This window comes from Acomys minous (assembly GCF_964271855.1).
Source record: "Acomys minous genome assembly, chromosome: 16".
Lineage (NCBI taxonomy): Eukaryota > Metazoa > Chordata > Mammalia > Rodentia > Muridae > Acomys > Acomys minous.
This window is the reverse complement of record NC_140498.1, coordinates 75,349,487-75,363,980: the sequence shown is the minus strand read 5'-3', so window position 1 is coordinate 75,363,980 and position 14,494 is coordinate 75,349,487. Positions and strand designations below refer to the sequence as shown.

General features: G+C 50.1%; 1 protein-coding gene across 2 annotated transcripts in view; it reads right to left on the bottom strand.

The window, feature by feature from the left end:
* The window catches only part of RCC1L (RCC1 like), a 36,151-nt gene extending 22,480 nt beyond the window's left edge, over positions 1 to 13,671 (bottom strand). The window contains exons 1-7 of one of the 2 annotated variants that reach the window (XM_084763633.1): positions 13,267 to 13,671; positions 10,264 to 10,393; positions 8,314 to 8,442; positions 7,508 to 7,574; positions 6,267 to 6,318; positions 4,987 to 5,071; positions 3,509 to 3,690 (exon numbers count right to left, since the gene is read on the bottom strand). In XM_084763633.1, coding sequence (XP_084619759.1) covers positions 3,509 to 3,690; positions 4,987 to 5,071; positions 6,267 to 6,318; positions 7,508 to 7,574; positions 8,314 to 8,442; positions 10,264 to 10,393; positions 13,267 to 13,587 — 966 coding nt within the window. In that variant the 5' untranslated portion in view covers positions 13,588 to 13,671. The remainder of the gene's footprint in view (positions 1 to 3,508; positions 3,691 to 4,986; positions 5,072 to 6,266; positions 6,319 to 7,507; positions 7,575 to 8,313; positions 8,443 to 10,263; positions 10,394 to 13,266) is intronic. The other variant, XM_084763632.1, reaches the window with a different exon arrangement.
* Between the last annotated feature and the right edge of the window lie 823 nt (positions 13,672 to 14,494).

Genomic DNA, 14,494 nt, shown 5'->3' with positions numbered 1-14,494 from the left:
TACCCTGAAGGCTGGGAACTTTTAAGAGGTGGAACATGGCTGGTAGAAGTAAGTCAGTAGGGGCTTGCCCTTGGGGGTTACAGCCTGACGCCTCTGGGTGTGGTGGCTTCTACCTGTAATCCCACTACTGTGGAGGCTGAGTCAAGAGGACTGCCTTGAGCTCTCACCCAGCCTAAGCTACAGCAGCGTGAGACCCTGTCTCAGATAGACAGACAGACAGATGGATAGATGGATGGATGGACGGACAAATATTCAGACAGACAGCTAGATAACGCTGTTTGCTGCCAAGCTTGACTACCTGAGAATCCCAGCAACCAACAGGGTACAAGGAGAGAACTAACTCCTATAAGCTGTCCTCTGACCACACACACTCTCTAAACAACCAAGTGTAAAAAAGTTAAATAAGCCAAGTATGATCCCAGCATTCAGGAGTCAGAAGCACGCAGACTCTGTGAGCTCAAGGCCAGCCTAGTCTACACAGCAAATTCCAGAACAGCCAGGATTATACAGTAAGAGATCCTGTCTCAAAACAAAACAAAATATAAAAAAATAAGAAGAAAAAGAAATCAAAATTATATTGGCCACTTCCACAGTGGCTCCTGTGTCCACACCCATGTGTGACGTTGGGCTCACCCTGGTGACTTGCTTCTTCTGAACACAATTCCCAAAGTGAGGGACCTGTCACTTCCAAGGTCAAATGATCCAGCACTGGATTCGGCCTCACGGGCATTCTCTGGCCTTCTCACCTGCTGGTCTAATGGAGCCAGCTGCCACACTCCAGAATGGAGTAGCCATATGGCAAGAAACCAAGCCCACATGGCTAGCAGCTAGCAAATGCCCAACTCACAGTGAGGCACCAGGGCCTCAGTCCAGCATCCTGACAAGCACCAGCAGCAAGCAGCACAGGGCTGGAGGCAGCTGCTTTCCATGGAAGCCACAGTGACTGTAGTCTTAACAGAGCCAAGAAACCTACTGCGCCCCTGCCAGCCTCCAGACCCACTATTCCATGAGAAATGTACGCTAAGTGTTGGGAATGCAGCTCAGTGGTACAGCACCTGCCCAGTGCACTCCAGGTCCTGGACCATCCCCAGCACCACAAAAACAAAAAGAGATGTGGCAATGTCAGCCATTAGCAGTGTGAGCTTCAGGGACGACAGAGATGCTCTGGGAACTTGACTTTAGTTAAAAACCTTTGGGAGGCAGGGCTTGGCTTGTTGCTCATTTGTTTTTGTTTTGTTTTGTTTTTTGAGATATGGTTTCTCTGTGCAGTCCTGGCTGTTCTGGAACTAGCTCTGCACACCAGGCTGGCCATGAACTCAGAGAGATCCACCTGCATCTGTCTCTTGAGTGCTGGGATTAAATGTATGAGCCACCACAGCTAGGCTATATTTCATTTTTATTAATTCATTTACCTACTTATTGTATGCATATGTACACATACATACACATGCACATGCACACATGACACATGTACAGAGCACAGTGGAGGCCAAAGGACAACTGGTGAGAGTCAGATCTCTCTTTTCATTGAAGATCAAACTCAGGTTGTTAGGCTTGGTGGCAAATGCCTCTACCTGCTCTGCCATGTCGCCAGCCTGCAACCTCTGTGAATGAATCAAAACCTACTAAGCTGCACACACTTCATATTGGTGAATAACAATGTGTAAATTATACTTTCGTTATTAAAAACTGGCCATTAGCAACTAACATCAGTAATGGATACAAAGATACTGGTTATGGACTCGGGAGATGGCTCAATTGGTAAAGTACTTGCGATGTAAGTATGAGAACCCAAATTCTATCCCACCCCCAAAACACGTGTGCTCCTCCAAGCACTGGGGAGGTGGAGACAGGTGGATCCCAGGAACTGGCTGGCCTGCCAACCTAGCCAATGAGCGAGCCCCAGGTCCCAGTGAGGGACCCTGTCTCAGAAAATAAGGTGGATAGCTCCTGAGGTGTGACTGAAGCTGTTCTCTGGTCTACACACACACACACACACACACACACACACATACACACACGCACCATAAAAAAGAAAGATATTAGTTATAAAACGATCTCTACCCTTTGTTTATGTTCAAAATAGTCCTTAGTAAAACACTAAAGTTAGTGGACCATGGCAGGCAGCACACACTGTAACCCCAGGACAGGGCACTGACCATGAACCACAGGCTAGCCTTAGTTACAGCCACTGTGTTTTGATCTGCATACTCTGGAGCCTACATTTTTCTTTTGACTTGTTGAGACGGGGTCTCACGTAGCCCAGGCTGGCCTCAAACTTACTATGTAGCCAAAAGGACTTTGACCTCCTGGTCCTCCTGGCTCCACCTCTTGAGGGCTGCAATTGCAGGTGTGCATCTCCACACCCAGCTTTATTTGTTGTTTCACTGTGCAGCCTAAGCTAACTTCCAACTTGTCACCAAGCCTGGCCACATATATGGTACACTGAGGCAGAGGCACTCTATGACATCGTGGGCACATGTATACACTGCCTCGTATCCCTGTTAGAAAAGATGGGGGAGCCGGGCAGTGGGGGCACATGCCTTTAATCCCAGCACTTAGGAGGCAGAGGCAGGTGGATATCTGTGAGTTCTAGGCCAGCCTGTTCGACATAGTGAGTTCCAGGACAGTCAGGGCTACACAGAGGAACTCTGTTTTGAAAAACAACCAAAAAAGCTGGGTGTGGTGACACACGCCTTTAATCCCAGCACTTGGGAGGCAGAGGCAGGCGGATCTCTGTGAGTTTGAGGCCAGCCTGGTCTACAGAGTGAGTTCCAGGACAGCCAAGGCTACACAGAGAAACCCTGTCTCAAAAACAAACAAAAACAAAAAAACAAAAAAAAAAGAAAAGAAAAAGAAAAAAAAGAAAAGGAAACAAACAAACAAAAAAGATGTGGGAGAGACAGACTTAATGCACTGCCGTAGGTGGGTGTGGTGGCGCTTGCCTTGTGACACTCGGGAAGCTGAGGCAAGAGGGGTGCTCCAAGCTGAGGCCAGCCAGATCTGTATAGCAAAACGCTTCTCAAAGCACACACGTTCTGGCTGGGGAGATGGCTAGGTGGTTAAAGTGCTTGCCTGCAGGCATGAGAACTGGAGCCCAGATCCCCAGGACCACATAAACGCCAGGTAGGCTGCCTGTGACTCCAGCCTCTGAAGGCCAACACAAGGGATACCCAGAGCCAGCTGGCCAGCAAGACAAACTATATTGACAAGCTCTGAGTTTGACTAAGAGTCCCTGCCTCAGTCAATATGATGGACGGACAGTCAAGGATGGTTCCCAACATCAACCATAGGCCTCCAGGTGCACATGTGCGCACACACGAAACATGCATGCACACTACACAGAAACACACAAAAATGAAACAGCACTGTCTTAAACCAAGGCCAGCTAGTTACACTGGCACTCTTTTGGGGCTCTAAGGAGATGGCAGAGCACAGGCAGTCCAACACCAAGCTACACCTGAAACGCACCTCGACATCGAAGCCTCCGCGCCCACTGGCTACACACCTGTGTGGAGTCTGTGACTGAGGCCAGCTGCAGGTACTCGGAATTTCCCCAGCCAAAGACGCCTCCATCGGCAGACACGGCCAAGCAGCAATCACCGTAGGTGGCAACCTGGACAACTGTCACCCCGGCAAGGTCTCCGCCCAGCTTGGTGGGTGTGCTGGTGATATTGTAGTGTCCCAGGCCTAGCACAGTAGGAAACAGTAGCATTAACTCACAGTCATTGGAGACTCAGGGAAGAACAGGCATGTGGGTAGCACTTGGCCCCAAAGAGGACAAACAAAAGAGCCATATCCCACATATTTTAACACCTTAGGAGTTTTTAGGTCTAAATCAAGTTGAAGGACTGAGGACAAAGCATCATGAGTTCCAGGACAGCCTGGGCTACACTGTGAGTTCTAAGCCAGCCTGATCTATACTGTTGTTCCAGGACAGCCTGGGCTACATTGTGAGTCCTAAGTCAGCCTGATCTATTCTGTAGTTTCAGGATAGCCTTAGAAACAGACCCTCGCCAGGCATGGAGGCACACACCTGTAATCCCAGCACTTGGGAGGCAGAGGCAGGCAGATCACTGTGAGTTCGAGGCTAGCCTGGTGAACATAGCGAGTTCCGGGACATCCAGGCCTAAATAGAAAGACCTGTGTCAAAAGAGGGAGGGAGAGTAGACCCTCAGACAAAACCCCCAAAAGTTAGACAATTTTGAAAGATGAACTAGCACTATATGCTAATGTTTTCCGCGTTGGCATAACTATAAGCAGTTATTTTCTTCCTTCCTCTTGCTGTCTTCTGGGCTGCAGTGCTGGGGACGGAGCTGCCTCTGAGCTACAGCCCAGCCCTGGAGGGCGCAGCTTCTGACACTCTGCGGGGCTTGCTCGGGGATAAGGAAGACAAGCACAGTGGCATGCACCTGCAGGCTCTTGGACTCAGCGGGCCAAGCAAAGAGGCCACTTAGACCAGGAGTTAGAGGCCACCCAGACAGCATAAGGCCTTACTGGGCATCAGGCCAAAGCGCAGCACTGAACCACAGACTCCTAGGTAAACCAGGATCTCAGAGCGGCAGAAGCCTTTGGCCACAGACCAGGGCGAACGAGACACCTTTGAGCCGAATGCTCTCTAATGCGGGTCCTGAAGGTTCCCACAAATTAAACTCAATAAAACACAAGTTCATAACCAAGCCGCTAAGCCCTTGAGGGGAGGGAGCACCAGCAGGAACCTGCTCTCCAGACTCCAGCTGCTGGGAAATGAGGCCCAGATCTCTACTACCTGACAACAGTGCTGAGGAACCTCTAACACCTTCTTGGTTTGTTTCTATGGAAACCAGCAGCAAAAAAAAAAAAAAAAAAAAACAGGAAAGGACACCGAAGCCAGCAATCCCCAGAAGACCCAACTCTAGACCATGAGCCCTAGAGCCCACAGCAGCTGCGGAGGTCACAGAACAGGCCAAGATTCTGCACCTCCTGGAGGGGCCAACAAACACCTACCTGTCTGTCCATCGGCACCCCATCCACAAGCATAGACCTCACCGTTGTCTGTGAGGAACAGGCTGTGGTCCTGACCACAGACAACCTGGCAGACACAGAGACACAGTGCTGTTAGAGCTGAGGCAGGCAGGCAGGTCCATGCAGAGGGCGCTGGATCAGGCAGGCTTACCCAGGTCACCGGGTCCCTGGGTCACTGTCACAGCTTACTTTCTCTGAAGCCACGCTGCCTACACTGTCACCCTCTCCACTCGATGAAACCAAGCAGACATCCTAAGAAGCAAGTCCAACAGTTCTTCCCTCCCCCAGCCCCACCCCCACACCGAGCTCTCATCTGCCCCTCCCCACCTCCACTCTGGAACCTCACTCAGCCTCTCCGCCTTCCCTGTAGCAATCTGCTCTCCCCCCCTCACACTTCCCTTGAAGGCACTGTCCACCCGGACAGAGGCTTCCCTGCAGCCCCATGCCACGGTACTGCCTGTCTTCAGGACAGTAAGATACCATACTCTCTTTCCTAACTCACAGGACAGCTGTTCTGCCAGAAACTGTGCTAAGGCAACAGTCAAGACCCCCTAGCACAAATGGAACCACCAAGCTTTAGTGACTTACCCAAGGTCACTCAGCAAGTAAGTGGAGGAACAGGAGCAGGGTCTTGAACTCACATTCACAGGACTATGAAGCCAGTTTGAGAAGAACTGCACTTGCTGCAACCTTACTACTAGACCTATTATGTCCCCTTCACGTCTACCTTGCTCCCACATTATAGCGTCAGTTCCAGCCAGTGGTAAGTTAATTTCTACTAATCTCTTCAGCCAGTGTGTTAGCTGACTGTAAGACACTTGACACAAGCTAGTCATAAGAGAAGAAGGAATGCCTCCAACGTAAGATCGGGCTGTAAAAGAGCCTGTAGGGCATTTTTCTTAATTAGTGATTGATGGGGAGGGCCCAGCCAACTGTGGGGGGTGTCATCCCTAGGTTGGTGGTCCTAGATTTTACAAGAGCAAGCCATGAGAGGCAAGCCAGTAAGCTGCATCCCTCCGTCAGCTCCTGCTTCCAGGCTCCTGCCCTGACTTCCTTCAATGGTGGACAGTGATATGGAAGTGCAAGCAAAATGAAGCCTTTCTTTGCCAAGTTGCTTATGGTCATGGTGTTTCATCGTGGCAACAGCACCCCTAAGACATCCAGAGAAGCCCAATTACAGATGTGGCATCACCCCGTGTACCTTGCAACCTTCCAAAAGTGCCCAAGACAAAGGCTGGAGGGCCTCGGCCCAAGCCTCCTACCTGGACCACCTGTCCATCGAAGTCCTGCATCCTGTGCACTTTGTGACTCTCGCTGCAGCCGGGAGCAGATTGAAGAAAAGCAACAGATGCAATCATGAGCACCCAATACAATCCTGCACCCACCCAGCATCCCACCTGCACTGTCCTGTTCTCACATGCCCAAAGCAAGCAGGACAGCTGTCAAGGTCAAATGCAAGGCAGTCAACTGAGGGGGCCTTGTCTGCCAAGCTTTAATTATGTGTGTAGGTATGTGAACACAGGTACAGGTGCCCCTGGGGGCCACAGACGTCGTCTCTCTTGGACCTGGAGTTATGGGTGGTCGGGAGCCACCCAACATGGTGCTGGAACTGAACTCCCGTCCTCTGCAAGAGCAGCCAGCGCTCTTCACTGCTGAGCACCTAGGCAGCCTGCTTGTGTGCTTCTTTATGGTGCTGGGGCTGGAACCCAGGATTCATGCATGCCAGGCAAGCACCACTCTAACCTCCAACTTGGGAGCTTTGGCCCATTGCTCTACAGCTGAGCCATGCCTGGCTCTTTTTCCTTTTTTTTTCTCTGTGTAGTGCTAGCTCTACAGAGATCCACCTGCTTCTGCCTCTTTGAGTGCTGGGTTTAAAGTGTGCACCAGCCAGGTTTACAACCATGTATTACTGCACCTGACTTGGGAAAATATTTCCAACACTAAACCTAAAAGACTGAAATAAAAGGAAAGTTTTAAAAAGTTAATTTGATAAGGTGAAAAAAAAAAACATATAAAAACGGGAGACTATCCAGACATAATGGTGCACACTTTACACCCAGCTCTCATGAGGCAGAGGCAGGTGGATCTCTGTAAGGACAAGGCCGACCTGCTGACAGAAATGTCCAGGCCAGCCAAAGATACAGTGAGACCCTTTCTCAAAAAAAAATAAAAGAAGCTGAGGGAAAGGTGGCGCATGTCTTAATCCCAGCACTTGGGAGGCAGAGGCAGGAGGATCTCTGTGAGTTCGAGGACAGTCTATTCTACAGAGTGTGTCCAGGACAGCCAGCGCTACACAGAGAAACCCTGTCTGGAACCCCTACACACACCCCAAAACAAGTAACAGCTTTACACACCACGACAAATTCCCTTGAACCCTCCCTTTTCACTCTAGAAATGATGGGGGCCTCCACTGAAATAAAGGCTCCCTCCCAGCATTAGGAACCATGTCCTACCCCAGGGTAATGTTTCCAGCGTGGGGGAGGGGGCACGTTGTCAGACTCACCTGTACACTTCGTCCTCCACCACCGTCCGTCCGCACTGGCCGTGGGAGTTGTTCCCCATGCTGAAGACTGAAGCACGGCACAGCCAGGCCGTCAGGTGAGCTCTGAGGGTTCCTGGCCTGCTGCCCCTCAGCAACCCTAGATCCCCCTCTCCCACACTCCCAGCCCCTGCGGCAGGCAGGAGTGCGGCAGCGCCTGCGCCTGCTTCTCCTCTAGACCTGCTTCCGCCTCCAGGGACCCCAGGAGAACTGCAGTCAGGAGGGAGAAGCCAGAGACAGAGGGGCCGTCTGTTCAACTAGTAATGTCTACACCGTGACCACTGTTAACATGCTTGTAACCTACACAAACACATACTCAGACATAATCATATTAACATGCAATTAAAAATAAAATCTCTTCTAAAAACATGCAGAGATGGTCCCGCAGTTAGGAGCTCTGGGTGCTCTTCCAGAGGACCTGAATTCAGTTCCCAGCACCCAAAATGAGGAGTTACAACCACCCTGCTCCACAGGACCTGACACTGGCTTCTGCAGACACCACACATATGTACCACACACACACACACACACACACACACACACACACACACACGTAAATAAAAATTAAAAGTAAATCTTAGGTACAGCTCAGTGGTAGAGTGGATAGCAGCTTTTGAGTATAGTGGGGGAACGTAAGGGTTAGCAAGTCTGTGTGACCCCACCCTCCAAAGCCACCCAATCAGTCTGCCAGGAGACTGCCGCATCACACCAATCAGGAGGCACCCAGCAGCAGGCTGGCATCACAGATAACCCTCGGCAAGGCTACTCACCGCCTTCTCTGTCAGTCAGGACAAGGGAGTGTGCTCGACCGCAAGACACCTGCAACACCTTTGTCTCCTGAGGTGTGTCCAGGGGCAGTGGGACAGGCGAGGGCTCCAAAATGTACTCATAGCCCCTGGCTGAACAGAAGCACTAGGGTCACATGCGGCCGCTACTGTGATCACATCAGCTGTTCCACACACCTGGCTGTCCAACCTCACTGCTTGATGCCAGCTGTAGCTCAGACGCATGCACGCACACTGCGGCCAAAGCTAGCCTGAGAAGCCCAACTCCCAGCCGGCCCTCCCGTACTGCCTCCATGACAGGGGCAGGTCCTGAACACTGTACTCATGTCCTAAGAGAAATCTCTGGGCTTGGGGCTGAGGCTTGGTTTCAGAGAAATTTCCTAGCACACACAAAGCCCTGTGTTCCACCCACATAAACCCCTGAGACAAAAAGATCCAAAGTTCAAGGTCATCCTCAGCTAAACAGGGAGTTCAAAACCAGCCTGGGCTGCAGGAGACCCCATCTTAAAAAAGAAAAGACATGGTGAGAGTTGGAGCCAATAGTCCTGGGATTCAGGAGGCTGCAAGAGAGCTACAGATGGAGCCCTAGTTTCAATAAAGCCTGAAGAAATCAATCTCATGGGCCAAGAGTCTAGCTGCACAAGGCCCTGGGTTTGATCATCAGCAAGAGAGAGAGACATAGAGACAGACAGACATTCAGACAGAGAGAGAGAGACACACAGAGACACAGAGAGACAGAGAGAGAGAATATCAAATTAAACTAAAACTTCGAGGGGAAGAAGTAGTCTAAAAGGACTAAGGAACGAATAAATGTGTTTTGTTTTGGTTTTCAAATAGAGTGCCCCATCTAGGCGTAACACACACACCTGTAATCCCAGCACTCACAAGACAAAGGCCAAGTCAGAAAAAACGGCTCAGCCGGGAAACGCACTTGCCACTGAGCCTGGCAACCCGGTCCAGCCCTCAGGACTCACATGGTAGAAAGGGATGATTAACTCCCACAAGCTGTCCTCTTACCTACACGCACACACGCTAATGTAATAATTTTTAAAAGACAGAGAGAAAAGAAGCAAGGGCAGAAGGATGAGGAGATTGAGGCCATCCTCACCCACACGTGGAACCCTTTGCCTCCACTTTCCAAGGCCTGGGACAGCAGGTGTGCACCTATACTAAGGCTGGGGCCCAGCACTCCTGTAAGAACAGCCTGCTCATCATCCTGACCCAGTGTGGTGGTGCACACCTTTAACACCAGCTCTCTGGAAACAGAGGCAGGTGGATTTCTGTGAGTTCCAGGCCAGCCTGGTCTACAGAGTAAGTTCTAGGACAGCCAGGAGTGTCCTGGCTATCTATCTTGAAACACCAAAAATTAAAAATTAAATTAAAAGGCACTTTAAATTATTTCTAACTTTTTGTTGGTTTTTGAGACAGGGCCTCACTATGCAGCCCTGGTTAGCTGGAACTATGTAGACCAGGCTAGCCTCAAACTCAGAGATCTGCCCACCTCTGCTTCCCAAGTGCTGCCATTAAAGGCGTTACACCACCATGCCCAGTTCAGCCCTTGAGGGTTTTTTTGTTTTGGATTTTTTTTTTAAGTAATTTCTTTTTTTTTTTTTTTAAGATTTATTTATTTATTATCATGTATACAGTATTCTGACTGCATTTACACCTGTAGGTCAGAAGAGGGCATCAGATCACATTATAGATGGTTGTGAGCCACCATGTGGGTGCTGGGAATTGAACTCAGGACCTCTGCAAGAACAGCCAATGCTCTTAACCACTGAGCCATCTCTCCAGCCCCAGCCCTTGAGTTTTTAACACAGGGTATTACTCTGTAGCCCAGGCTGGCTCAAGCTCCTCCTCCCTTGCTGGGATTAACTACGCCAAGGCGCCCATCTCTATTTGTTGCTGTAGTTTACAGCAAGGATCCCTGCTTACTTTTATCCTTCCGGCTCCTGTGGAATCCAAGCTGAGAGTCTTTGTTGAGTCCCATCCCCCAAACTTTTGTAACATCCTTGGTCTTGGAAGACAGCAATGTGAATCCATAGCCACAGGCAGCAGAGGAAATCTGAAAAAGTTCCCACAATGCACCAAGGGTTGAATTGTGAGGGCAGTTCTTTTTTTTTTTTTTCTTTTTTTTTTTTTTTCTTTTTGGTTTTTCGAGACAGGGTTTCTCTGTGTAGCCTTGGCTGTCCTGGACTCACTTTGTAGACCAGGCTGGCCTTGAACTCACAGCGATCCGCCTTGCCTCTGCCTCCCGAGTGCTGGGATTAAAGGCGTGTGCCACCACGTCCGGCTGTGAGGGCAGTTCTTACAGTAAGAAGTGACAAGCTATCTACACACATTCATGTACTTCCCACGGACACTGGGATTTGTCCCATATCTACGCTAGGCAAAGTCTTCCCCCTCCCCCAACCCCTCACCCCCACCTGTCCTCACACACTGGGCATTTTCATCTCAACCACAACACAGTCCAGCACAGCAGTTGACGGAAGGTCTTAGTGTGACTCTTGGCACTCCCCCCTCCCCCCACCTACCAGCTGTGTAGCTTGAGTGCCAGTATTTAGCCTCTCTAGATAGTTCTCTCTACAAAAAGGAAAGTGAGGGCCCGGAGAGGGGGCTCAGTGTTTAATAACATTGGCTGCTCTTCCAAAGGATCCAGGTTCAATTCCCAGCACCCACATGGCAGCTCAGAACTCTCTGTAACTCCAGTTCCAGAATCCGACATCCTCACAGAGACATACATGCAGTCAACCAATGCCCAGAATAAATGGACAAATGGAAAACAAGGCCCCGCCAGATGACTCAGGAGGTAAAGGTACTTGGCAATTGATCTGACTTCAGTCCCTAGAACTCTATGGTGGAAGAAGAGAACTGACTCCTCCCGCAAACTGACCTCTGACCCCTGCATGTGTGCTATGACACACAGCATATGCATAAACACATATACACACATACACACAAAATGAATAAATGTTTAACTTTTTTTTAATTTTGAAATTAAAATATTCAATTTTAATGAGGGGCTGGAGAGATGGCTCAGTAAGTGAGAGTGCTTGTTCTGCCACCGTGAGGACCTGGGTCTAGATCCCCAGCACTCAGGTTGAAGGCTGGCATGGCTGCTGTGGTCTCTGTAAGCTCAGGTATGGGGCAAAAGCAGGGGAATCCCAGGGGTTCACTGGCCAGTCAGCCCAGCGAGAGCAAGGGCTTCGGGTGCGGTAAGAGATGCTGAGTCAAGAGAGTACTTCTGAGAGCTGTCCAGGAAGACAGTCCGACCTCTGTATGTATGTAGATACATACGAATCTACGGGGGGCACGCACCTGCACCCACCCACACAGATGAGATGACCAAAGCACACCCTTCTCGTTGGTTGTTGCCAAGAAGAAATGAATTCACACATCCAAAGCCTTTGCCGAAAACAGCGCCTGACTTACGTAGCTACTTATGCAACGATGCAGGTACTATGATGGTCAGTAGGAAACTCAAGGTGGCTCTCGGAGGCCAGAAGACCGAAGTGCTGCCACCGTACCTCTAGCATGGCTTGCAATCCAGAGCTGATCTACATGGGAGGCTGAAGCTGACTGTACTACATGAGAGGAAACAGAAGACTTGAGTTCAATTCCCAGCAACCACGTGGTGGCTCATAGCCATCTGTAATACGATCCGATGCCCTCTTCCGGTGTGCCTGAAGACAATGTACTCAAATACTTTTAAAAAACAAAAACAAAAACAAAAACAGCTGCCAGGCTGGAGGTATACCTCAGTTGTAGAACTCACCTAGCATGACATGACATAATCCTGGCTTTGATCCCCACCATCACAAACAACAACAAAACTAAATATTTTTTATTGATACCAAAAAAAAAAATAGATGTTTTTTTTTTTCAACTAGATGCTAGCACAAGCAGGTAGCTACAAGCAAAAAGACATAGATCTCACACTATACACAAAAAACAACTCAGAGCTTGGGGGGGGGGGGCAAATGGAGCTCAGTTGATACAGTGCTGGCATGGCATGTGCATAAAGCCCTAGGTTTCACCCCCAGCACCACTTTAACCAGTAAGGATAGCGCACAGCTGCTAACATCAGCATTGTGAAAATACAGACAGGGTCTCCTTCTGTAACCCAAGCCTGCCTGCCTGCAACTTGTGGTAAGCTTCTTGTCTCAATGGTCCAGTAAGTGCTAGTGGTAGCCATCACAGAAGGCCTGCTGAGCCCCCCCTTCCCCCCCACCCCACCCACCCACCACCGCCCCAGACAGAGTTTCTCTGTGTAGCCTTGGCTGTCCTGGACTCCAACTCACAGAGATTCGCCTGCCTCTGCCTCCCGAGTGCTGGGATTAAAGGCGTGCGCCACCATGCCCAGATCTGCTGAGCCCTTTTTAAATGTGAACCTTCTAAGAGGTGCAACCTCCCAACTTCTCTCCAGCTGCCCATAACTTTCTCTAGCCAACACATATCTGACCTTTGGATTTTCCGTCTAACTTAACTCACGCACGGTGTCTCTCTAGTCTCAGTACAAACGCCTTAATTTACATCCTATCAGCTGGGCCTTACTTAACCTCTCTGGAACTCCCTTTCATCGCCTGTAACTGCGAGGTGACAACGACAGCCTTTTGGGGGTGCTGAGCAAACGATCCACAAGGGGCAGAACACCTGGGTGATTGTCAATCTATGCCACCAGGCAAGAGATAAAATGAATTGATGAAGACACGAAACCTCCTAGAGCCACAAGCAAACAGCACACAGGAAATGCTGAGAAAGACGCAAAAAATCTATAGGACGCATAAGCAAGCTCAGCAGTCAAAGGCAGAGAGCACTGAGATAAGTAATCTTCTTGGCAGCCACCCCTAATGCCTTCCTCAGCGAACCCCAGGAAGTAGGTCAAGCTCCCGGAAGTCCGGCCACGAAGGGAAGCCACGAGGATGCCAGCGCGCTCACCTTGTGGTCCAGCTCCAGGCGGTAGGGTACCAGTTGGATCCTGCGTCGCGGCCGTTGGCCGGAGCGGGGTTCGGGCCCCGAGGACGGTACTACGAAAGTGGGCACTCCGAGAGCCCCCGAGAAACTGAAGCCCCACACGAAGACGCGATCGGCGCGGGCGGCGCGCTGGCCCACATACTGGAACACCGGAGCGTCCGCCTCCGCCTCGGCCGCCTCGCGCCGGCTCCGTGAACGCCCGGCCGGTCGCCAGTGCTCGCGAGCCGGCGCCGGCCACCTCAGCCACCGCCGCCCCCCCAGCAGAGCCCCGATCGCCGGCAGCATCCTTCGCTTCACGCTTCAGTCGCTTACGGGCGCCGCCATCTTCTGTCACCCTTGACCCCTGGCCTAGGGGAAGTAGATGCGGCCATGCTTACTACTGGCTGAAGGCGAAGCGCTAAGGGAAATGCAGCCATGTTTACTATTGGCAGATGGTTACTGCTAGCGGAAAGCAAAGACTTGGGAAGTCTATCGCATCGCCATCGTTATCCAGGAGCAGTGGCCTTAAATGCATGTCCCTGTAGTATTTGAAGATACCTGTGAAGTGGTCTATGCATCATCCTGCCCTTTTCTAAGCCTGGGGGGCGGGGGTTTGGTATGAAGTTATTTAGGTAGTGCTGGGAATTGAACCCATGGCCTCACACATTCTTAGGGTCTAGGCTAACACAGACTTCTCTCCCAACCCCAGGAATTGTTTAATTGTTTGTTTTGATATATATAGATATATATATATAGATAGATATATATAGATAGATATAGATATAGAGATATAGATATATAGATATATATATATATATATAGAGAGAGAGAGAGAGAGAGAGAGAGAAAGGGATTTATAGATGCTTATCTCGTGGGAGCAAAAATAGGGAAGGTAGCTGGGCCTAGTGGCTCACACCTATAACCCTAGTTCTAGGCTGAAGTAGGAATGTTGCTGCAAATTGGAAGCCAGCCTGGAAGAGAGAGAACCTATTCATATATTTTGTTTATTTGAGACAATGTCTTGGTATTTAGCCCTCATTGGCCTAGAACTTGCTATGTAGAACAACCAGATAGTGTCAAACTCAGAGATCCACCTTCCTCTCCCTCCTGAGTGGTGAAGTCAAAAGTGTACCATCACACCCAGCACGGGTTGGTTGGTTGGTTTATCTTATCTTAGGCACTTCTATTTCATGTACATCAGTGTTTTGCCTGC